This window comes from Salvia splendens, chromosome 17 (genome assembly GCF_004379255.2).
Source record: "Salvia splendens isolate huo1 chromosome 17, SspV2, whole genome shotgun sequence".
Taxonomy (NCBI): Eukaryota; Viridiplantae; Streptophyta; class Magnoliopsida; order Lamiales; family Lamiaceae; genus Salvia; species Salvia splendens.
This window is the reverse complement of record NC_056048.1, coordinates 21,876,609-21,903,342: the sequence shown is the minus strand read 5'-3', so window position 1 is coordinate 21,903,342 and position 26,734 is coordinate 21,876,609. Positions and strand designations below refer to the sequence as shown.

At 40.7% G+C, this 26,734-nt stretch overlaps 1 protein-coding gene and 1 pseudogene across 3 annotated transcripts; both read left to right on the top strand.

The window, feature by feature from the left end:
• Window positions 1–4,397: 4,397 nt before the first annotated feature.
• Window positions 4,398–20,599, top strand: LOC121774912 (annotated as a pseudogene).
• LOC121774911 (receptor-like serine/threonine-protein kinase ALE2) lies at window positions 17,901–23,309 on the top strand. Of its 3 annotated transcripts, none has more exons than XM_042171817.1 (6): window positions 17,901–19,115; window positions 20,092–21,068; window positions 21,186–21,810; window positions 22,138–22,270; window positions 22,696–22,785; window positions 22,862–23,309. In XM_042171817.1, exons 2-6 carry the CDS (start codon window positions 20,828–20,830, stop codon window positions 23,009–23,011), a joined length of 1,239 nt encoding a protein of 412 aa, XP_042027751.1. In that variant the 5' UTR covers window positions 17,901–19,115; window positions 20,092–20,827; the 3' UTR covers window positions 23,012–23,309. The 3 variants fall into 3 exon arrangements, with proteins under 3 accessions (XP_042027751.1, XP_042027750.1, XP_042027752.1); XM_042171816.1 differs by having other exon boundaries at window positions 17,901–19,920; XM_042171818.1 differs by lacking the exon at window positions 17,901–19,115 and having other exon boundaries at window positions 20,933–21,068; window positions 21,236–21,810.
• The last annotated feature ends 3,425 nt before the right edge of the window (window positions 23,310–26,734 follow it).

Below are 26,734 nucleotides of genomic sequence, written 5' to 3'. Positions count from 1 at the left end.
TGGCTCGTTTAGTGAAGCTGGAGGCCGATAATAAGGACTTAGAGTCCGATAAGAATGATCTGGAGGCCGAGCTGAATACGACCATTGCTGAGAGGACTGCGTACGAGGATTACATCCGTGTGCGCGGGGGAATGACCATATCAGATGTTCAGAGTCGAGTTGACGAACTGTGGGAGGAATATCATGTACTCCGGAGGAACAATGCGCTGGAGAGCTCGGCTTGCCAACAAGTCGTGAAATCATTGCGGCGCTGGGCTTCTCGGTACGACATAGTTCTTTCCTGGCGTCCCTCAATTGAGAGATTCCTCAGGCATTTCCCGCCAACAGATGCTAGTACTCCAACTCAAACCTCTGATTCACTTGCTCAAAACCCTACTCCAAGTCAGCAACGAACTCAGGGACAACCGGAGACGTCAAGTCGAGGACGGACTGAAGTTCGCAGAGGAGCTGTGGTTATGAGTGAGCAAGATCGGCAAATGCTTCGTGAAGAGACTCTTCGCCGCCGAGGTGCTAGGGCTTCCCGGGCTCAGAGAAGAGGTGGCAGGTCGATTAGAGCATCTCGTCGACCTGCTTATTCTGCGGCTGCCTGGAACGCCCGAACTCAGCTTCACGAGGATTTTGTGAATAGATGGCTCAACTTTAGCAACCCTGGACAGTAGAATAGTCCTTTGTAATAGCGTAACGCCATCTCGTAGGGTAGCGGAGTTGTGTGCCGAACAAGATTTGAAAAATGAAATTTTGTTTTCGCTTCTAACACTCTGTATTTACAGCTTAGCGAAAAAATTTCATCGTACTTGTCCTCGGTCTTATGAAGTAAACTTCTTTGACCGGACTTGGTCCTTGGTCTTATGAAGTAAACTTCTTTGACCGGACTTGGTCCTTGGTCTGATGAAATAAACATCTTTGACCGGACTCGTCTTTGGTCTGATGAAATAAACATCTTTGACCGGACTCGTCTTTGGTCTGATGAAATAAACATCTTTGACCGGACTCGTCTTTGGTCTGATGAAATAAACATCTTTGACCGGACTCGTCTTTGGTCTGATGAAATAAACATCTTTGACCGGACTCGTCTTTGGTCTGATGAAATAAACATCTTTGACCGGACTCGTCTTTGGTCTGATGAAATAAACATCTTCGACCGGACTCGTCTTTGGTCTGATGAAATAAACATCTTTGACCGGACTTGGTTTGTGTTCTAATTTGGCGATTTTTGTCGCCGGGATCGAACTTTCCCTTGTCCTAATTCGGCGAGTTTTATCGCGTGGATCGGACTTTCCCAGTTAACCGAAGTGGTCTTATGCAGTAAACCTCTTTGACTAGACATGGTCGTCCTCGGTCTTATGAGGTAAACTTCTTTGACCGAACTTGGTCGTCCTAATTCGGCGAGGTTTATCGCGTGGATCGGACTTTCCCTTATTGCAGTTCGTTTCAGACGAAGTGCTTATTTCTTAAGCCGAATTGTGGTCTTGTATCTTCCTGAGAAGCTTGGACTCACAATCGTTGGCTTATTGCAGTTCGTTTCAGACGAACTGCTTGTTTAAGCTGAATTGTGGTCTTGTATCCTCTTTAGAAGCTTTGACTTCACAATCGTTGGCTTATTGCAGTTCGTTTCAGACGAACTGCTTGTTTAAGCTGAATTGTGGTCTTGTATCCTCTTTAGAAGTTTTGACTCACAATCGTTGGCTTGTATATGTTCTAAGAAGGGGATCAGCCTTCGAAGAACAAGATACCTCAGTAACATTTGTAAGAGACGACACGCACAGAGACAGACAAAACACACAGACAAAACGCACAGAGACAAACAAAGACCAAGCAAACCAAAGAAAGCACATTGACCGAACAGGACTCAAGACTGACTGGACTGTCTCTTACAAATGGAACTTTTTGAGGTTGGAAACGTACCATGTTCGGGGTACTTGTGCTCCTGACACGTGAGTCAATTTGTAAGACCCTTTGCCGAGGACTTCTGACACCCGATATGGACCTTCCCATGTGGGTTCGAGTTCGCCCAGCTTTTCTGCTCGGCTTACTTCGTTGTTTCTCAAGACGAGATCTCCCACTTGAAATTGCAGCTTTTTCACCCTTTGGTTATAATACCGGGCTACTTGCTCCTTGTACTTGGCTGCTTTTATGCAGGCCAATTCTCTTCTTTCTTCGGCAAGATCTAGTTCGGCTCTCAGTCCGTCACCATTCATTTCTGAGGAGAAATTGAGTTCGGGGACTGGGTATGCCGATCTAAACCGGAATCACGGCTTCAGTGCCGTACACCACCGAATTCGGCTCCGGTGTGACTTCGGTCATTTCGCCTGCCTCTGACTCCGGCTGCTGTGATTGCTATGCTTGATGGTGCCGAGCTGATTGCTCGGCACTTTTAAGCGCAATCTGCAAACTCTTGCTCTTTTTTGATCACCTCGGATGACCGCTATCCCTCCTTTGGTGGGGAAGGTGTTCGGCGAGGAAGCCTCTGATCGCTATGATCGGGCTTCTTTTCGTCTCCTCTAGATGAGCTGTCTAAAGACCGTTTTCGACGGTCTGCCTCATCGGCTCGGGAGAACTGGTCCGCAATGTCCCACATCTCTTGAGCTGTTTGCGGACTGCATTCCACGAGCTTTCTGTAGAGAGCTCCGGGCAGGATTCCATTTTGGAATGCCGAAATGACAAGTAGATCATTGAGATTATCTACTTGTAGGCATTCCTTATGGAATCTCGTCAGGAAGTCGCTGATCTTTTCGTCGCGACCTTGACGTATAGAAAGCAGCTGAGCCGAAGTGATTCGGGCTTCCGCTTTCTGAAAAAACCTCCTGTGGAAAGCCTCCATTAGATCTCGGTAAGATCTAATGCTGCCTTGGGGGAGGCTATCGAACCACCTTCTTGCGTTCCCGATAAGCAGCTCGGGGAACAGCTTGCACATATGGACCTCATTGAGACCTTGGTTCGCCATATTATACTGATAGAGTCCCAGGAAGTCATGAGGATCCACCAACCCGTCATAAGTCATCGACGGAGTTCGGTAGTTCTGTGGAAGGGGAGTTCGGGTGATATCGTCCGAGAACGGAGTCTTCAATGCTCCGTACATGGCGAACCCGACATCTCTTTGGTATGGAGGAGATGGAGATCTCCTGTGATTCCGGTACCGAGGAGGAACAGGAACATGTCGGGGTTGAGGATTCTTCTTCCTGGAAGACACGGCACTACTGCGGTAGTGACTTTCATGTCTGGATGAGGAAGGAGAATCCACCGTTTTCGTCTTCGGCTGTTGGCTCTTTTGCAGGAAGGCTAAGAACTCATCCTGCTTCTCTGCCAAGAACAGCTTGACAGCCTTATTCAAATCAGGCTGCTGGGAAGACTCGGTGTGTGGACCTTTTGAGCGGCTTGTTCCTTCATCGTGAAAACTGGAAGTAGATGTCTCCCGAGGCTGTTTTCCGGACCTGCGGGCTGGACTGGCTTCCTCATGGTTTTCACGAACGGTATTACGGGTAGTATGTGATCTGGTATGCATTTTTTTGGGGTGGAAAAAGGGTCAAAAATTCGCTTTATCACAAATTTTGTTCTCTGGTTCCCACAGACGGCGCCAGTGATGGATCCGCGAATTTCTGATGTTAGTAAATGCTGGTAGAGAATACAGACTACGACGCAGAGAATTTACGTGGTTCGATTTACTGAAGTAAATCTACGTCCACGGGAAGAAGGGAGGGCAAGATTGTATTGCTTGATCTGTTTTCTCCAGCTTACAATACAGACTTGCTATTTGACATTTGATCTCTAGAGAGCTTAACCTTTTTCTATCTGATCTAAGTTCTATTTATACATTGAACTAAGATCGTGGCTTGCATCACCACTAATGATGGTTGTGGATGTCGTGGAGGTCATGGAGGTCCTGCATGTAGCGTAGGTCATGGCCTACGATCGTGGCCTGAGCTGACACCACGTGGTAGTGGGTGTGTTGGAAGTTGTGGAAATCCTGTATGGGTCCACTAACTCCTTGTTCGGTCGAATACTGAGACCGAACTGCTTTGGTTGCCGATCTGAGAGTAGAGCTTGATGCCGACCTGAGAGCAGAGCTTGATTAGTTGGCTTTTACCGAGCTGTAGGCTGAGGCCGAACTCTTTGTTCGGTCGAATACTGAGACCGAACTGCTTTGGTTGCCGATCTGAGAGTAGAGCTTGATGCCGACCTGAGAGCAGAGCTTGATTGGTTGGCTTTTACCGAGCTGTAGGCTGAGGCCGAACTCTTTGGTAATGCCGAACTCATACTCTTCCTTGGGCTTTGGGCTGATGGGCCGTCATTGCTGTTGGGCTTGTTTAGTACGCACCCCATCAATGTAAATAATATCCAACGAGCACTATATAAAATCAATTGATTCTTCACTTCCACCATTACACACAGCCTTTATACACATCTCTCTTTTAAGAATCAATTGTTTCACTTACCCATTACTTGACCACAATCCCATTTCTCATCGCCGATGGAGGAAGCTAAACTCACTCTGCTTTGAATGCAAATTTTGATCTGGCGTTTCTGTTTTTTGCCGTTTCGGATTTCATTTTACTGTTTGATGGGATTTGGGGGTATGGTATGGGTGATAACAATGATTAAGTGATCATCAATTGCGTTTTGATCGCTAAGCATAATCCGAAATCATCTGGCAATCTATTTGCTCTGAAATGATCTAGCTTTCGTGAAATTAGTTTTGTCTACTACTTGATAGTGTGACCTGAAATGCAATCGTGCAAAAGCTCTTTAAGAATGAATAAAGTTCGTGATTGCGATTATATTCGGGTAGTAGTTGGCGTTGGATGGATAGTGATGTCTCATGTATGCTTCAGAAGCTATCTGTTTCACAGACAATTTCTTCACCTTTTGCTATTCCGAATCACCAATGTCCTACATCATACGGCTATGTTTACTTTGGTGGATAAAATATTCATTTGTGTCCAGTGCTTGTTTTGGTTTTAGTGTGGATGGATTATATGTATCCAAATTCATAAGATCTAATTTATTCATCTCTTTCTTCTTAATACATTACATTATGCATATACTTTGTTTATTTTCTCCAGTGTTAATTGCTGGAACATATACTCAAATTTGCAATTTTTACAAGACAAAAAACCTTGCAATTGCAATATCCCTATCTTGTTATTGCTTCAATTTTTACAAGTTGAAATTGCAAACTCGGCTAAAAGTTTTGTAATTGCTTCAATTAATGTTAAATTTTAACATAACAATTATGTATTAATTAAGTGAGATATTCTTAAAGTAAACAAGACCTAAATGCATTAGTATGGCCATTATAGGGATGTTCCTTTTATTTTTCTCACCTGGAGTGAAGTTTGATAAAATCTCTTCAATATAAGTTAACTCTAGTAATTACTGAAAGTTCATGTTACGCAAAATGTATCATATGTATTCTGTCCCTCCAATGTTTTAGCTGCAGAGAAGACATGCTTCAAAGAATGCATATGCTATCACTTTGGAAGCTAGGACTTGAGTTAGTGGCTTCATTTGGGTGCCTGATATAGTTGCGATGGGATTATTATAAATGCAGCTATATTATGAAGTGGGAGGATAAGATTTATAGTTGTTCACCTGTATTCTTCATTAGCTGACCCTTCTGATTTATTAGTTATCGAAGCTAAAGATGGAGATATTGCTGTTCCTACTGCCTTTGCGGGTCATCAAGAAGGCAAGCTTACTTCCTTAATTTAACTCTTGAGACTATGATTTAATTTTTTTGTTCTTATTTTATCAAGTCATGTACGTTACAACTTATTACATCTGGCCTAACATGCAAGATAACCTTGCAAGTAGAAAATATTGGAGAAGAGGCCTAACTTAAGAATGAAATAACATATTGCAATCATTAAGGAGTGAAAGACTGATTGAATAGTTTAAGAAGACTTAGTAACACACTTTTACTAGGCAAGCTGTTGGTAGATGGAGTAGGTGGATGAACGCATAACTAATCCTGGAAAAGGATTTAACCAGATGGTTTATGTGCTTCTCTATAGTCTTGTCATGTCATATTTATAGAGTTAAATGGAATATTAAGGTTAAGTTAACTTTATCCAACACTATTCCGGTATCATTACCACTAAAAAAACTTCAAAGACCCCCTACACTAAAATATTACAGTGATTCTTGATAGACAATACTGCCTCCATGAAAATGTGATTACTTTCTGATTCTATAGTGTTCTCTTTAGCGCGCGGCTTGGTGTTCAAATTAATGTTGTAAATATAAATCTTATTTTTGTAGAATGCAATTCACAAATCCTATTAGTAAATTTGTTCTCGCTTATCTCTACCTAGTACAATGATATTTGCAGTTTACCTGCCTACATTTTGCTGATTGTCTTCCTCTTTTATTAGTTGTTGAAGCTGTTGGGATTCAATACGCACAAGACTTTCACACACTCAGGTGAATCACACACACACTCACAGTTGTATGATAACTCACAATGCAGAAGAACACACCCTCACACTTAGAGTATCGAAGATGGTAATCTTGGAGAGAAAACTTGAAAACTCTTTATTGATTTTCACTACTAACTACGTACATGGTTTTGAGCTATTTAAAGCTCTACAATCAAGTAGCAACTGCTACTAACTAACTACAAGAAGAATCAAGAAAGCAAGAAGAATAACTGCTACATCTCGGCTAACTAACTGCTGCACCAACGGCTAGTTTCTCTAGGCCGAACTTCCTTCTCGGTTCAAGACCGAACTGTTGCTTCTTCTTTTTCGGCTCAAGACGAACTCTATTCTTGACTCAAGACCGAACTTTCTTTTCGGCTCACAACCGAGCACTCTCTTCGGCTCACAACCGAGCTCCCTTCTCGGTTCACAAACCGAACTCCTTTCTCGGTACACAAACCGAACTCCTTTGCTTCTCGGCTCAAGACCAACTGTCTTCTCGGCTCAAAGCCGAACTCAAAGCCGAGCTCAAAGCCGAGCTTCCTTCTTCTTCTCTTCTTCTTCCAACTGAAATGAGCACTCCATTATTACAATTCTCCACCTGAGGGCTCATCTCAGTTCTCGCACAAACATTGATCAACTTCTTGCAATGATCAAACTTGTCTCTACTTAGAGATTTAGTTAGCATATCTGCCGGATTGTGCAAGGTGTTAATCTTAACCACCTTCACCCTTCCCCTTTCAATCTCATCTCTAATAAAGTGCAACTTTATGTCTATATGCTTGCTCCTTTCATGGAAACCCGGATGTTTAGCCAAGCATATAGCTGAGCTGCTGTCACAATGAATCACCATTGTTTCTTGGTCAAAACCAAAATCAGAAATTACTCCCTGGATCCAAAAGCTCTCCTGTACAGCTGCAGTGAGAGCTATATACTCTGATTCTGTAGTTGAGAGAGCAACTACACTCTGCAGACCTGATTTCCAACTGATCACAGTTCCAAACATGGTGAACAAATAACCTGTTTGAGACTTTCTGGTGTCCAGATTTGCAGCATAGTCTGCATCACAATACCCCTGCACAACCTCCTCAGATCCACCTTCCCAGCCATTGAACACAATCCCCCAGTCCTTAGTTGACTTCATGTACCTCAATATCCATTTAAGAGCATTCCAATGCTCCTTCCCCGGGTCTGCCATGTATCTGCTAGTCACTGAGATAGCATGAGCAAGATCTGGTCTTGTACAAATCATAGTGTACATGATACTCCCAACAACACTAGCATAAGGGATAGCCTCCATCTCTTTTCCAAGTATACACTGCTCACAGGGGTCCATCTTGTTGAAATCTCCAGAGATCAGGCCCTTCTTGATGAGTTCTTTCAAGCTTCCTTCTGCTGGATGGCCCAATCTCTTGTGCCATAGCATTATGGAATCATCTGACACTGCATTGCTTTCTCCATCAACGGCCTTAGCCTTCAGATAATAGAGAATGTGCTCTCTGTCAGCCTCCATCATCACTGCATTCCCAGATTTCACAAGCATCTTTCCCTGACTCATCAATATGGTGAACCCTTTCTCCTCCAGCATTCCCAATGAGATGAGATTTCTTTTCACTTCCGGAATATACCTCACCCCAGTTAGGATCTTTATAGAGCCATCTTGCAAACTTAGCTTCACTTTCCCTATCCCTTTGATCTGACACACATGGTTATTTCCAAGAACTACAGTCCCTGATGCTTCCTGAAGATCATGAAACCAAGATTTGTTGGGGCACATATGGAAGCTGCACCCTGAGTCCATTATCCACCTGTGACTGATCCCATTATCACTTACATTCATGAGTTGAGCAGGGGGATCAGTACTCTCTACACAATCAGAAGTGTTGTGGCCCTCAGAGGCTAGTTTTCTCTTCCAGGCATGGCAGTCCTTCTTCAAGTGCCCTGGTTTCTTGCACCAAAAACATGCTCTGGTTTCCTTCTGAGCATCAGAACTTGAGGGTTTAGCGCCCTCAAACTTTTTCTTGAAGTTCTGCTTTTTGAACTTCTTCACATTCAAGGCCTCTGCTGCTTGAACATTGGAGCTTGCAGAGCTTCTGCTGGTAGTCTTCTGGAGTTCCTTAGCCATCAAGGCCGAGTAGACTTCTGCATAGGTGATAGGCTTATCTCTGCCATAGATAATTGCATCACTCAACTGGTCATACGAGCTAGGCAAGGCATTCAATGTAAGAATGGCCTTGTCTTCATCTAAAATTTTAACATCCACAGAGCCCAGATCATCAATGATCTTATTGAACTCCTCCAACTGCTCTATGATAGATTTTTCACCAGAAAAACTATAGGCATAGAGCCTCTTCTTGAGATACAGCCGGTTAGCCAAAGATTTTGCCAGGTAAACTTCATCTAACCTGTTCAAGATCTCCACCGCAGTCTTGGCTTCTTGAACTTCCCTCAAGACCTTATCTCCAAGGCACAGAATCACTGCAGAATGTGCCTTGAGCTGCATCTCCTCCATCCTTGCCTGAGCTTTATCATCAAGCATTGGAGCCTTTCCTTTCTCTTCTGTATTTGCAAGAACTGCGGCCAAGCCTTGTTGAATCAAGACCGCCTTCATCTTCATCTTCCACAGGCTATAATCATTCTTGCCTGTGAACTTTTCTGCATCAAGCCTTGCTGCCATCTCTGAAACCGTTTGATCCTCTGCAAATCAGCTTCAATATCCCCTTCCCACAGACGGCGCCACTTGTTGGGATTCAATACGCACAAGACTTTCACACACTCAGGTGAATCACACACACACTCACAGTTGTATGATAACTCACAATGCAGAAGAACACACCCTCACACTTAGAGTATCGAAGATGGTAATCTTGGAGAGAAAACTTGAAAACTCTTTATTGATTTTCACTACTAACTACGTACATGGTTTTGAGCTATTTAAAGCTCTACAATCAAGTAGCAACTGCTACTAACTAACTACAAGAAGAATCAAGAAAGCAAGAAGAATAACTGGTACATCTCGGCTAACTAACTGCTGCACCAACGGCTAGTTTCTCTAGGCCGAACTTCCTTCTCGGTTCAAGACCGAACTGTTGCTTCTTCTTTTTCGGCTCAAGACGAACTCTATTCTTGACTCAAGACCGAACTTTCTTTTCGGCTCACAACCGAGCACTCTCTTCGGCTCACAACCGAGCTCCCTTCTCGGTTCACAAACCGAACTCCTTTCTCGGTACACAAACCGAACTCCTTTGCTTCTCGGCTCAAGACCAACTGTCTTCTCGGCTCAAAGCCGAACTCAAAGCCGAGCTCAAAGCCGAGCTTCCTTCTTCTTCTCTTCTTCTTCCAACTGAAATGAGCACTCCATTATTACAGAAGCCAAAGACGGAACTATCTCAGTGGCATCTGCATTTGCTGGTCATCAAGAAGGTAATCTCAGCTCCTCAATACTATCTTTTTCTGGTCCCTTTTCTCTGCTATGCAAAATGATTGACACTTAACTTTTAGCACATTGATTTAAGTGAATGGAGATCTTGCAAAGTTGCTTTAGGTTCTTCGTAAACTGCCTTTTTATGTTATGTGAAGTTTGTGCGCACGCACACTCATATATAGATGCTGTTTGCTCAGTCGAATATCTTCTAGTTGATAGAATTTTGACTAAGGCAGGGATACTTCCACTAACTGGGCTACATTTGTATAATCAGATATAAAATGTTATATGTTGATTGTACAGGGGAGAAATAAAGGATCTTCAGGGATGGGACATATAACTGTTACTGAAAAAAATAGTGCTCAGTAATATTGAAAAAAGCTTTTGGTATAACTATCGTGGGATCAAGTTTTCACGAGATTTATTTGATTGGGGTTGCTCAGTCACGCAAGTTTTCACAAGATTTAATTTATTGAGGTGCTCAGTCGCTTGAATATATTGGTTTATTTCTCTTACATTTGTCGTTTGCTACTAAATGCTTTAGTTTCATTAAGACTAAAAGATGGTTTTGTTAGTTGTGCCTGCACTACCACTTGTTTGTGATATGACACAATCAGGTCTATCATATACAACTGTTCATGCTTCTCATGGCTTCACATCTTTTCATAACCTGGATAGCTTTAATCTCTTAGCAATCATGGGCTCTGATACCATTAAGAAAAACAATGAGGATTATTTGCTAAGAGAACTATATTCTTATTATAAATGAAGAAAAAGGATTAATCTTGTGAGAACTATTGCCAATGATATGATCTGTCACAAACAATCATATGTCAAGTTTTAATCAACAAATGTTACTTCGCTGAGATAGATTGCGATACCAAGATCATATAATAATAGAATATACAGTAGTGACATTTTATTTTGTAATGGCTGCAGCTGTTCAGGATAGAGATCACAAATTCTTGACAAAAGCAGTCGAAGAGGCGTACAAAGGCGTAGATAGTGGAGATGGAGGTCCTTTTGGTGCTGTTGTAGTACACAATGACGAAGTGGTCGTAGGGTGTCATAACATGGTCCTTCAAGCACACAGACCCCACTGCTCATGCAGAGCTTACAGCAATAAGAGAGGTTGGAATTCTGAACTCGAACAGTAAATTAATCTTAAAAGGTCTTTGTTTTGTTTAGTTTCTTACAGTGTGTATCCTCATGCTTACCATGCATTTTTCAGGCTTGTAAGAAGCTCAACAGGATTGAGCTCTCAGACTGTGAGATATATGCATCATGTGAGCCATGTCGCAATCCATCTCTCTAGAATCAAGGTTTGACTGCTGAATGTTCTTCTCTCTTTGCCTTTGAACTCATATTATGAAATGCATATTATGTCCCATGTGTTCTCTCTTTGGCACAATTCACAGGCTGACAAGAATTGTAAAATGCATAGTTCTTGCACAAACCCCCCCCCCCCCCCCACCAAGAAAAACAATAATGGTTTTTCATTTAGTCAACGTTGATTCAAACTCCTGGTTTATTGGATGAATGGGAAGCATATTTTTATCAACTAAACCGCCCTTTGCCTAATATGGTTATGCTGACCCGCTAGTGGTTGTCTCATCCCCTCGGGACGAGACTTACCTTATCGGCTTAACCATTGTTGATGCTCTTAGTGTGTTTCTATTATTTGTGATATGGTTATATACTTTATAGTACTCCATTCATCCCACAATATGGGACGGGTTTTAAAATGTAAAGAATAGTGAGTTGAAAAAATTAGTGAAATATGAGATCCACTTTTTTATAGTATTGGTTTTAAAATAAAATGTGAGTGAAGTGAGTTAGTAGAATGTATGATCTACTTACTATTTATGGTAAAAAATAAAGTGCCTCTTATCGTGGGATGAACGAAAATGGCAAAATGTAACTCTTATTATGAGATGGATGGAGTATTTGTTTTCTTATACTTCCTCCCTACTATATTATCTTTTGTCATATTCCATTTCGTATTGTTCTACTAAAGTTTTATCTTTTTGGCAAATTACAAAACATTTAATTTCATTTACTAACATGTTATACTTTACTCACTCGTCTCTTTCCCACTTTATTTTTTATAATATTTTATTTTATCTTTTTTTAATTCATTAAACATAGCTTTCTTGTTTTATGCTAAGAAGAAAATTTTCTGCTTCAACATCTTCCAGTTTAATTCATTAAACAAAATCTTCTTAATTCTTATGCTTAAAAAAGAATTTTCATGATTAATCATCCACTTTCAACTTTTACCATAAATGATAATAGGTCTGATATTCCTCTAACTTATACCACTCATATTTTATTATAAAACTAATACTCCCTTCATCCCTAATGATTTCTCACCATTTAATCCGGCACGAGTTTTAAGAAAAATGTACTAATAGGAAATAAGTTGAAAAGTTAGTGGCACGTGTGTCCTACTTTTATATATTAATTTTATACTCCCTCCGTCCCGCTTTAGCAGTCCCGGTTGAGTCGGGCACATGTTTTAAGGGGTATTTAAGTGTGTAATAAATAAATGATGTAGTGGAGGTTGGGTCCCACTTTTAAACAACTCTTTTACTTTTTTGCTTTTAAATATGTAATAAATAAATGATGTAGTGGATGTTGGGTCCTACTTTTAAATGATGTAATAAATAAATTGATGTAGTGGACATCAATTTTTATGCACCGAGTTCAACCGGGACTCCTAAAGCGAGACACCCGAAATTGTTCAACCGGGACTCCTAAAGCGGGACGGAGGGAGTAATAAAATGTGAGTAACAAATAGTTAGTTAAATATGGGGTCCACTACTAGAAATTGTAAAAGTGAAAGGTGACAAATTTTCAGGGTCGAAGAGAAAATGGAAATAAGTGACAAATTTTCAGGAACGGATGGAGTATATATAAAAGTGAGACTCATATTCCACTAACTTTTTTAATTCACTTTCCTTTACATTTCTTAAAACATACGTCGGAACTAAAATGGATAATTATTAGGGAACGGAGGGAGTATTAGTAAATCCTATCTAGTCAAAATGTAACTTAGTTGCCGTTAACCGGTATTTTTTTATGGAGCCATAAAAAGGACTATTTTTCGTCTTATTTTCATTTGTTCAGAATTTAAAAGTAAAAAAGAGAATATTTTAGACCAATATCATAAAATGACAATACCTTTAGGCCATGTTTGGTTGTCGGGATTCTGTCTGGGAAAGTAATCTGTTTCCTTAAATTTTAAATTCCTGTGTTTGTTTTGATTTTTTAATTAAACTGGGAAAGTAATCAGAATCCGAGAACAAGGAAAGTTAGTACAACTTTCCAGGATTCTAAATCCTAACTTTTCTTAGGTATTCTTTTTCCCAATTTTAGGATTCTTACATATTTAATGCAATATAGTATAGTTATTATTATTATTATTATTATTTATTATTATTACTATTATTAATTACAATGTTTTCAAAATAATTTTAAATTATAAATCATACTCGTATAATAAATAACTATAATTAAAATTATCATAATTATAACTATATTATTATAATTTTTATATATAATTGTTATTACTATTATAATTAATAATTTATTAAACAATTAAAATATGATTATATAATATAAATCATATAATAATAATAAATAATTATTATTATTTTATAAATTAATAATCAATCAATAAAGTTGTAGGGAACTTTTGAATTATAAAATTTATTCAATTATAATATTTTTAAATATAATAATAATAATAATAATAATAATAATAATAATAATCATATTTATTATGATGATTATATATTATGATAAATAATCAATATTTAAACTATACATAGTAATAATAAATATAATAATATAATAATTATTATTTGTAATTAATAATTTATTAAAAATTTTAAATTATTATTCTTTTTTTAAAATAAAAGAATAATTAGTATATTTTTAGTTTGATATTTAAATCAAATTTAAAATTTAAAATTTTGATATTTCGAAACACATGAAAGTAAAGTTATTAGGATTCATATTCCTGAGATTCATTTTCCTATGAATCATTTTTCTTGCCAACTTTACTTTCCCGTCAATCAAATATGGCCTTAGGACCAAATATAAACTTTACTCTATAAGACCATCCACAATGCCGCCCAGCCGAGCGCCGGCGCTGGGCGGTTCGCTGGGCGGTCTATTGCAGTCGCCTAGCGGGCGAATGGAGAGAGAAACCGAAACACTATATATACGCGCTTTGCTCGTTATTTTTATTCGCACCACTTGTTTTAACGAGTACTCTCTCTATCTTAATTTCTGTACAAGATCAACAAGGGAAATGGATCTCAACAACGAGCCTAGTTCCGGGAGTAGCAAGTCACAAACTCCGTCGATCCCCGTGGGAAGTGGATGGGGTCAGATGCCCGGGTACTACAACATGTACCCATGGCAGCAGATGTATTCCGGGCCGCCAACGGGGGGGAGTCCGCCAGGAGGGTATCCGGCGATACCGGGGTGGGCACCAACGGGATGGGCACCCGGGATGCAGATGATGCCCGGGGGGTACCGCCGACACTGGGGACTCCGGGGGTCGTACCGGCTACACAGTGGACTTCTGGGGGGTCCCCGGCGACGGCGGGGGATGTCTATCACCCCAGTTTAGATTTTTCGACTGGTTCATCGCACACATCGACCCAAACGCCCTTGGGGTTTGATAGTTTCTCCTTAGATGACTTGGTGTTTGATACTCCCGGAGCTCCGGAAACTCTCGTTGAAGGGGGGGCAGAGCGGGGGCGTGGCGCCCCAGCGAAGAAGGGCAAGAAGAAGGTCGGCGAGTCGTCGCAGCCGGGTGAGGAGGAGGTACGGAGGAGGTGGATGGACGAGGAGAACGTCGCGCTCTGCAAGGCGTGGGTGAGTGTTTGCGACGATCCTCTCGTTTCGAACGAGCAGAGGATCGTCAACATGTGGGGCAAGATAGCAGCAGCCTACAAGAGATTTTGCCCGGAGGGGAGGCCACGCAACGAGGAGGATTGCCGGAAGGCCTGGAACCGAATCAGGGGTGCGGTCTCCCGATTTTCGGGTTTGTACACCAACGCACTCCGCATGATGAGCAGTGGCCAAACGGAGGAGGACTCCAGGAGAATAGCTGAGAAAGCCTTCCCACTGAAGGGGGTATACAAGGACTTCACCTACTGGAACTGCTATCTTGTGCTGAACAAGTCCGAGAAGTTCCGAGTAGGTGTCGACTCTGGCTGGCCGAAGAAGCAACGACTGAACTACACCGGCGATTTCAGCGGCAGCAGCGGTGGTTCCCACGACCTCCCCGAGACGACGCAGGAGTTCCCCACGCCGCGTTCGGTCGGTGGCCGACCTCGCCCGATGGGGTGCAAGCGCGCTCAGCGGGAGGCGAGGGGGAACGTCGGGGCTTCCCAGGAGGTCCAGTCGGCATCCCCCCTTGGCCAATCCACCGAGGATCTCAAATTCTCCGCTCGCGCCCAAACGCGCGCTCAGTTGATCAAGACGATGGCCGAATGGCGGGTGGCGACGGATCCCGTGGAGAAGAGCGTGCTTCAAACCTTGCTCATGAGCCTGCAGGACGAGTTGAGGCGGCACGGAGGGAGACCGGCGGCGGCGGCGGCGGTGGTGGCGGCGGCGATGGTGGCGACAGCGACGGAGGCGGCGACGACGGAGACGAGGAGTGAATTGGCATTCCTTTTTATTATTGTATTTTTTTTAAAATTAATGTATTTTTTTAAATTATTGTACTTTTTTAATTTTAATATTATTATTAAACTTTTCCCGTATATGTCTCGTAAATTAAATTTCGTATATTGTGTGATTGTTAATTATTTCATTTTGTATATATTTGTTAATAGTGATGTGGATATTATGTGGCTAGGCTATGGCTGGGCTATTGCTGGACTATTTGCTTGTTTTGATGATGTGGCAGGAGGATTTTGAGTGCTGATGATGTGGCAGTGGCTAGGCTGTGGCTGGGCTATTGCTGGGCTATTCCTATTGTGGATGGTCTAATAAGTAATAATGAATCTAAATTGGGTTTAACGGGGCTAAGAGTGTCCACTATGTGACGCCCGCGGCTATAGCCACGGGTTGGGGCGGTAGTCGGGCGAATTATAGTGGGGGAGTTGTCCGCCCCGGGGGCGGACGCGGCGGACGTGGGCGGGGTGGGCGGACGGGCGATCGCCGGGTGCGGGGCGAGGACGCGGCGGGGGGGACATAGCTGCGCCTATAGGCCCGGCGACTATAGTGTGAATATCCGCCGCGGTGCATGCGGCGTGATTTTAATTTTTTTTTGTTTTTGTTTTTGTTTTTGTTTTTTTCTCAATAAATACCACTTCCCACCAACTATTTTTCACCATTTTCACAAAATCCATCCACTCACTATCTACATAACCACTGTCTAAAAAATGCACCGAGGAGACGACGAATCACCCGACTCTCAGGAATCGGGATATGGCAGCAATCCATCAAACCCCTCGGGCTATCCTTCGCAGCCATCGGGTTTTGGCGGATATGCTTCTCAACCGTCGGGCTTTGGCGGATATGCGCCTCCGTCCCAGCGTTGGACTTGGAATCAATCTCCCCCACCGTGGGCATCGAGTCCACCCCTTCCTCCATCTCAGTCGTGGAGGTCTTCTCCAACTCCGCCAATATTACAGCGGAATCTTCCTCCATCGGTTTTAATTATTCGTTGTATAATTTACCTGTTTGCAATACAACGAATATTCGGCTCTAATTACCTCGTATTCTAGTTATTTACACTGCGATTATTTAAATTACACTTGATTGAAACTAGAAAATATTTAAAAATGAAAATTGATTATAAAACTTGGGGGCTATTGGAGGTGTCCACTATAGTGGCGGAAATAGAATTTTGGGGCTATGGACAAAAACTGAGGCGGGGCTATTGGGCGTGTCCGCCTTATAGTGGACACCCTAATGACTCACTAACTGTTTGAGATGAATTGTATACTCCTTAATTAACAATGATGATTTATTTATTTATTTATTTATTACTATTTTTATGGTTAAATGAACATAAATTTAAAGGTCGCGCCACGGAGGACTCGAAACTGAGACCAAATCCAACCCGAGACCTTTGGTCTCAGACTTTATTAACATCTCTACCATTTGGCCAACTCACAATGATGATTTAATTGATTATTTTTGGTCTCGTTTAATCAATACTCATATATCTCAATTAATAATGTAGGAATGTAATCAAATACAAACTCTAAATATTGTACAAACTTCAAACCATAATCTGGACCGTTAGAAAATGTCAACCGATTATAAAATAATAGCAACAAAAAATGTAAAAACAAAAGAAAAATAATAAAAAAATAAAATCAAAATAGTATATAATTAATATGAATATGTTAATAATTAAATCTAAGAGCATCCGCAGCGGTAGGAATTGACGTCCGTCCGTCCGTGTCAGCGGCACGGCACCCGCTGTCTGCCACTGGCACGGCGCTGCTGGATGCATCGAGCACGTCCGTGCCAGCGAGCAGCTGACGTGGCGCATTCTGATTGGCCAACGTATTTATCCGTTGGGAATTCAAATTTTTTTAAAAAAATCGAAAATAATACAAAAATTTTAAAAAATATTTTCAGATTCCCAAAAATATGGTCGTTTTATTACCCCTTTTTTGGATTTTTTTTATTTTTTTTAAAAAAAATTATTCCCAAAATTATTTATATATACACACATTCATCATCCATTTTTTATTGAGCTACAAGAAGACCTAATTAAACACATTTGGACGAAATTCAGCCATTGAGTAGTGGGTTTTTTTAATTTTTAGGATTTTAATTATGTAATTTTTAATTTTTTTTTTAATTTGTAAAATTATTCCGGTTATTTTTAATGCATTTTAATATTGTGGAAATTTTTTTATTTAAATTAAATAATAGAATGGTGGGACCCTTAAGCTCGTCCCTGTGGAAGAGCACGGATGTGGGTGTTGTGCTCTTGCCTAAGAGCAGGGAGTAAAAGTGGGTCCGGACCCACATCCATGTTCATTGGCAAGAGCACGGGGATGGGGATGCTCCAAACATGTAGTATTAGATTTTATATGAAATTATTGATTCTAAATTTTTTATGCGATTAAGGTGTTCATAGTTGAAGAAATACAGTTTGATGAACGGTAACTTCCATTTCGCAAGGTGGCGCCGCCTTCCCGCACCGCGCCGACGCCACACGCGTATAAAATAATCACTGCACCATTTTTTTCTAAACCACTTGACGATCAAAAAATATGATGTTAGTTAATTGCCATCATCAACCGTATAGGCTTCTTCCGAAGCGCATAATCCTCGTCCGCCGGCACCGTCGACGCCGCCACTCCCGACAACCGAATACCCCTCACTGAACAGTTCGATCGCACCGACTCTCAGATCTACGACCTCGTCTCAAACTCCGGGAATAGGCCGAGAACAGAATCATCGGGAATGTCGTATCCGAGATCAGGATTTCGGCAATTTTCAGGTTCCCGAACAGATGAAGGTGATCAGGGAGATTAGGGAAAGGTTTGGGAGGTTCTTCTATCGAATTTTTTTCTTCCGTTTTGTTGTTTTTTTTTGCGCGTTTGATTTGATTAAAGCTGTTGCCTCTGCAATTATTGATTAATCAGCGATTACATTTTTTTCACTTTTTGTCCTCTTCGTAGAAAGTTACATTCTCTATTCGTTTTGAAGATTGGGAGCATCTCAACCATAGTCTAAGCTTTCGATTATTGGCCATGAATTGAATATTGATAGTAGTAATTTTACACTATCTGTATTATTATCAAGCAGAATAGCTAGTACCTGATTACTTTAGTACAAAGTAGAAGAACACTCGACGTAGTGTTTCCTTGAGGTTTTGGATGAACAATTACCAAATTATGAACGTATTTTTTGTCCTTATACTAATTTGCTGTTCGCAAGACAATTATTAAACTATTGTGGCATATAGTGTATAAAACATGCCTGCTGAAATGGTCTTCCTTTGATGCAATGGATCTGAGAGCATTTTTGTTTGCAGTATATGACAAGTTGATGCAGTTGTTTGTTTTATTAGAAAATATTTTCGGAGACATTTGAAAAGGTGCACAGTAATGTTATATTTGACAGTATCTGCATTTCTTCTGATTCTTATGCTAGGCTTAGACAAGGAGATAACAATTGCTTCATGAACTTATTCTAACCAGTCATTGTTCTGCCATGGATTGTGTACAGTAGACAGAAAACTGGTGCTGCATTCGGAGTTAGTTTCGATAGAAGTCATGCTGGTAATTCTAAACTGCTGTGATTGCTGTGTTACAATTGAATTTGGCATATCCACACAGATTCTCTTCAGTAATACTTAAAGGTTTACTTTCTCATTTGTTTGGCATGCCACTTACTCTGGCATGACACAAAAATTATGGCAAGAAATACTGGGCTGTCAATTGTGAAGAAAGGAGTCCTTGATTCTACAAAATTAAATTTCTATGAAAACCCATATTGACATATATCATCTAACTCCACATCTATAGTAGTTTGCTCTTTGGTGTTGGCAAACTTATCGTTGAGTTATTATGTATGTATTATTAGGGTAGTCTTTCTCTCGAAATGTTTTCGTGTTATGATCTGTTAATTGTGTACAAGTTCATTTTCCACATGTTCTCTCATATGTGTGAGAGTGGTGTGCTTCATTGCATTATGTCATTTATGTGAATTTTTTGTTATTAATGGGGAGAATAAAAAGTTGGAGAAGAAAAGATAAGAAAGGAAGAAGAGGGTTCACTGTTGAGTAAGTGGGAAGGCTTCAGTTATTGGCTGCAAAGGGGGTAAAAAGTGGGAAGGTGGAGGACCAGGGAGAGGCTTTGCTGGACAGTGACCAGTGGGTACTGACAGCTTGAAGCAAAAAGATGACAAAGAAGGATAAGAGAAAAGATAGAAAATAGAAACACAAAAAAAAAGTGTATAAACATATTATAATCATGATCACTCGATTTTTATGTGTTGTTTAATTTCCCCTCTGTTACTTGAATCATCCATCTAGCCACCCCAGAAAACAAGAGCAGATCGTGACTCGAAATTTATGATTTTAAGGTAATTGTGCAGAGGATTCCATTGTTGTGTTTTGAGTGAACCAGTAAAATAGTGCCATTATTTTGTATATTCTCACAAGATGCCAGCGGTTTGCAAAAATGATAGAACAGTTTATCTTGTTTCTTTTGCACTTGTGATACATGAAATTAAAGAATCTCTCGCAATGTGCAGGTTTTCTTGAATCCTTATGGAGGGACATAGATATGAACAGGCTCCATCGCAACCAACTGACGACTTTAACCTTGTTATCGTATCACACGGACTTGCAATTCATGTGTTTCTTATGAAGTTGTTTAAATGGACAGTCGAGCAATTTGAGCTCTTGAATAATCTTGGGAATTGCGAGTTGCAAGTAATGCAGCTAGGCGATGGCGGAGAAAACAGTCTCGTGGTCCAACACAGTGAAGAACAAATCCGAGAGTGGGGATTATCCCCTGATATGATAGCAGAACAGCGGTGGCAATCTGAAGCTAACAAGGGTGACTGGAACGACAGGCATCGCGACATGTAATTTAATATTCGATTTGTGTGTAAAAGATATTTGTTTGAAGGTGTTGTAGGGAAGAATAGAAATTTTGTCATGGACTGCCAGTTGTTAGTATCTTGAAACTGTTATCCTGTCTGGTTCTCGTTTCCCCCAAAAGGAATCTGAAAATCTGATGTGATAACATTTATGTGAGAGAGGGATCAACAGGAATCAATTATTAGTAACCACAGACAAAAATGCAAGGCTATCCCACTGGTGTGAGACAGAGACTTGACATTGCATGACACAAAAGAGGAGACAAATTCAAGTACATTCACCTTTTAATTACTCACGAGATATGTTATCCAAACAAAGAATAGACTCTCCTCATTGTGTGTGTTTGTGGCCTTCACATAATTAATAACTCTACTAAAATCTGTCATGATGGACACGCCCCAATCCCATGGGCAACACCATGAGATAATCCCGTCTTCGTCCCTCCTCATTATAGTTGTTCCCGTCATCCTCCTCGTCGCTATACTACTTCTGGCAGCGATGCTCCGCTGCCTCCACTCCTCCAGAGCCAACAGCAGCAGCAGCGCCGCCTCGAGTAAGAGGGTGGTCCACAACAGCAATTGCATGTTCATTGGTCACAGCACCATCAAATTAGATCCCACTTCAGGTAACTAAACTAAACTCATGTTATAACCAATAAATCACATATGCACAGCACACATACAACAATGCACATTATCACTTATTTAAGGCTTAATCGCTGCAATTAATATCATAAACACAGAGCCTAAATTTGTGTGCGTCAATCACATAATACACTGTGAATGGCGGCAGATGTCAGCTGCATATACGGAAATGCGAGGGTATCAGGTGCAGGTATTCACTCTCAAGGAGGCCGAGAAGGCCACCAACATCTTCTGCGATGCCAACATGATAGGGACGGACGTATACAGAGGGGTGCTCCGCGATGGCACCCCTGCGGCCATCAAGATCCTCCGCGGCACTGGTAGGTCCGCGGAGCGAGCTTTCCGTTCCCAAGTAGAGCTGTTGTGCCGCGTGCGGTGTTTGTACATAAGGGAGCTGTTGGGGTACTGTGCTGATGAGGAGAAGAGGTTGTTGGTGTTGGAGTACATGGCTAATGGGTCTCTAGCAGATCATCTTCGACGTGGGACGTTGAAATGGGGCACTCGGTTAAAGATCGCTCTGGATTGTGGTCGAGCTTTGGAGTATCTCCATGAGCACATGAGCCCTTCCATCATCCACCGCAATATCAGATCCACCACCATTCTCTTGGATCCCACCTTCACTGCTAAGCTTTCGGGTTTCGGTCTAGCCAAGATTGGGTCGGACAAACTCAATGGCCTCGTTTCTACGCGAGTTCTGGGCACCACCGTATATTTTGCCCCAGAGTATGTTCTTTTACGCATCTCTAATTAACAATATAGTACTCCCTCCGTCCCTCTGTAGCTGAGTCGTATTTCTTTTTTGGTTGTCCTACTGTAGCTGAATAATTTTCTATTTTAGTAAAAAGCACCAACTTTTCATATCTCTTACTTTATTCTCTCTCCATCTCTCTATCTTTTTTCTTTCCTACTTTATTCTTCCTTCACTTAACTCACTTTTAACACAATTTCTTAAATCTCGTGCCGAAAAGAAACCTCTCTACCAGAGAGGAACGGAGGGAGTATCATATATACATACTAATTATAGTTGCAAGTTGTATTGTATATATGTAGGTATGCATCTACAGGGAAGCTCACCACTAAATCAGATGTGTATAGTTATGGTGTCATTCTCTTGGAGCTGTTAACGGGACGCCTGCCTATCGATACCACCCGCCCTCCTGGGGAACATCTCCTCGTTTCATGGGTATCTCTATATTATATTTACGGATAATAGTCATTTAAATCATAAATTATGATCAGTTTCATAAAATTTGAAAACAAAATATTACGTCTCGAAGTTTTAGTGTTTCACAACTGTCTCATCCGTAAACAGAAGATATCCTTAGTTGATGCTCAAAACGATATCGTTTGTTTCAAATAAGTATAGTGTCTTTTCTTTTCCTCTCTTACTTTTCTTATTTTAATAAAACGACATCATCACCAAAAGATGTCGTTATGCGCAAATGAGACAATTGTGAAGAATGAAACTTCCGGATTTAATATTATGTTGTCACACCTTACAAAACCGATCATAATTTGATCAAAATTCTTTATTTAAATAGATATTGGATAGCACCATTGTATATACGTATATCATCTACCAACCTCCAAACCCAAATTTAATTTCAGGCGCTCCCGCGTTTAACCAATAGAGAGAAAGTGATGGAAATGATGGACCCAGCCCTACAAAGCCACTACTCCAAGAAAGATCTTGTTCAAGTAAATATTTCTTACTACTATTATTATAGACCTCTGATGAGGATTGATATATTGATGATATATGTTGTGGTTACAGGTGGCTGCAATAGCAGCTATGTGTGTGCAGACAGAGGCCGAATATAGACCTCTGATCACCGACGTGGTCCAGTCGTTGATGCCCCTAGTGAAGAACCACTCGGTGCCCAGCTCCTCCGGATTCGCGCATACTCCAAGCCCCAAATTTTGAAACTACGAGTTCACCATCTATTTTACTACTACAAACCAGTGTTATGTTATGATGCATGCATAGTTGGATAGATACAAATTGGATTCTTGCATATATAAATATATATACCGTAATAACAAGGCACCAAGGTTACCAGATTCCTCACTTGCTAACCATATGTTTATGTCATTATGTGTATTCACTACAAATATGTTCCATTTGTTGGTCATCTATGAGAATGAGATGATCAACTCTTTATTGATGGACATTTCATCTACAAATTTGATTATTCAATGAAGTGTATGATTATTCAAGTGAATTGGTCTGTTTTCAACAACTGATTTTGTAGATTTGAGTATAATCCCTCTTAAAGTATTTTATAAATTACACCTATCGATGAGGTAGCTGTAAGTCAACACGAGCTCAATTAAGGTGCTATTAATATTTTATATTGTAGGACTAATAAATATGAATAATGTAAGTTCTTAGTATATCATATAGTAGATTTTGATAGATTAATTAAAATTTTGATCTTATCTTATCATCTATGTTTTTAATATTCAATTAGCATATTTATTAATCGATTCAACTCAACACTTAATCAAACGCTCTCATTTTTATTAAGATATAGTTTCAATCCTAACATGAGTAATAGTTTCCTCGAGTTTTTGCCTTCAAATTTTATCGTAGGTACATCCTAAACAGGCAATCAATAAATGGTAATTAATTTATTAGATAATTTTCCCCTCAAACTTATCTAGAACAGTAGAACCTACTTCTGATAAGTTCCAATAGAACTATTTCTGGATATTATCGTCGTATACTGTAGAAGAATATTTGTAATTTAGACAATAATTATAGTTCGAAATTCAATTGTTGGACTCATGTTTGGATGACTTTCCTTACAACATTAGAGCATCCACAACCGTGCTCTTGCCAGCGGCACGGTTGTGGGCCCGGGCGGTACTATTCATGCCTGCTCTCTGGCAAGAGCACAACACCCACAACTGTGCTCTTCCGCAAGGACGAGCACAATTAATATAAAATTCAATTACACAAAAACATTTCCATAATATTAAAATTCATTTAAAACCCACAATAAATATTACAAATGACAAATAAAATTAAACATTGCATAATTAAAATCCTAAAAATTAAAAATTACATAATTAAAATCCTAAAAATTAAAAATTACATAATTAAAATCCTAAAAATTAAAAATGACACTACTCGTTGCCGAATTTCGCCCACATGTGGTTGATTAGGTCTTCTTGTAGTTGATTGTGGATTCGAGTATCGCGCATTGTGTGTCTTGTCTCGATCCTCTGGCCAACCGTCGTATGCTCGCCTCGGCGTAGGGGAGACCTCGCTGTTGAGCTTCCGGCTTCGTCCTCGTCGTAGAAGCTAGCCGCCCTCGGCCCTTCGTCGGCTATAATCATGTTGTGTAATATAATACACGTGAACATGATGTCGGCGATATTATTCACGTACCACAGCCGAGCCGGGGCCTTCACAATGTTGAATCGAGCTTGAAGGACCCCGAAGGCTCTTTCGACATCTTTCCGCGCTGACTCTTGACGCTGCGCAAAAAGAACCCGTCTCGGGTCGTGCGGGTTGTGGAGCGTCTTCACGAACGTCGACCACCTTGGGTAGATACCATCGGCGAGATAGTAACCCATGCGGTATATATTTCCGTTGATGGTGAAGTCGATCGCCGGTGCTACACCATTCATCACATCATTGAAGAGTGGTGACGAATATAGCACATTCAAGTCGTTGTTGGATCCAGCAACGCCGAAATATGCATGCCAAATCCATAGGCGGTAGTCGGCGACCGCCTCAAGGATAAGCGTTGGGCCGCCGCCTTTGTGACCGCGGCTGGTCGGCAAAGTAGTCGGCAACGAGCCTTTCGTGGGCTCCCTCCCGGTCACGATGGATGTACCGTCGATTTGATCTGGTTCGTTGAGGAGGAGGAGCAGGGGTATTCGCCGCGACATATGCTTCGTAAGCGGCACGATGTTGTTCGTAGTATTCTTGTTCTTCGCGTTCCGCTTCCGCCATAATATGGGTGAAATCCATTTGAGATTTTGAGTGGGTGATGAATGTGTTGATAGTTTGTATGAGAATTATGAATGAGAGATGAATGAGAGATGATTTGATGTGATAAATGGATGATGAATGTGTGTATTTATAGATGATTTTGGGGAAAAAAAAAATAAAAAAAAATCAAAAAAATTCAGAAAAAACGGGAAAAAAACGGCCATATTTTTGGGATTTGGAAAATATTTTTTTTTTATTTTTTAGCATTATTTATAATTAAATACCGATTTTTAAAAAAAAAATAAAAAAAAGTTTAAACACAACGGCTATGCCGTTGACGAATGGGAGCGCGCCACGTGTGCGTCCGCTGGCACGGACGTGCTCGATACATCGAGCAGCGCCGTGCTAGCGGCGCGGCTGCAGCGGCGGCGGTCCTGCGCCTTGCCAACGGCGCGGACGGCGGTGGCGTCTTTCGCCACCGCTGCGGATGCTCTTAAATACGCTTACCACAATATTTCACTCTACAAAAATTTGAGTTTTTTGGTTCACTAATAGACGCCACCGCTGCGGATGCTCTTAAATACGCTTACCACAATATTTCACTCTACAAAAATTTGAGTTTTTTGGTTCACTAATTTCCTTTTTTTTTTCTCTCGTTTCCTCATCCCCAATTCCTATGTTTGTTTATCTGATTCTGTTTTTAATCGACAAAAGCCGTCGCTTCTTGAAAGTCACGATGATATGTGTTCTAGAAATACTAATATTATTGAGAAATCGCTAATTCTGAAATATTTAAAAGTCGACAAACATGAACGCAGCCTTGACTTGGAAAAATGCCAAATGGAATTTGAACGCAGCAACATAATTCAGATAAGAAATAATAGCAATAAAATGAGTTTAGCTGACCAGATTAAATCGCCCATGTCGTTGGATCAAAATAATTTCAACTCATGCCCGCGCACGTGGCTTCCTCCCAATAATATCATACACAAGTAAAAAACACTGCAGTAATTAAATATAAAAACAATAAATTTCAAGTATTAAATGACCCTAATCACATTAAATAAGAGCCCTCTTTCTTGCAAAAGGTGAAACCCCAACCCAAAGTATCCCCACATCCTAGCTCAACAGTATTATAAGAGCGTTCAATCAGGATATACATTGACTCACTTAGGGGATGACCGTTAACCCTGTCCTCTTAGAAGCCCACCTTCTAAGGATCCACACTAATTTGCTTAGATAGTGTGTGGTTGATAAACAATAATCGATTTTTTAGAAGTGTACAAAATATATTATTCAATATTCAATTTGATTCCACAAGATTTGGTTTTGTTTGTGTTGGAGAGATGTTGGAACTACATAGTAGTAGTAGGAATCTACCCTTACCCGTTCTTGCAACTTTGCTCCTCCAGAATCAACTGCGTTATTCCTACTGGGCTAAAATCACTCTTGATCGATATACATATGTTGGTTGTACACTATCCAAACATTCAAGTGAAACTCTATTTTTCAATAAATTAATTGCAAAATGAATCAATGAACTAGAATTCAAGAAGCTTCTTAATTTAAGCGAACGGAGTGGCATTTAATATGGATTTAATAATAAGCTTCTTAGAGCAAAGTTACAACAATATAAAAGATCGCTACTTTTCTTCCTTTTCCATTCTCACATATTCTGTCCAATCTGTTATTAACAAATTCAGG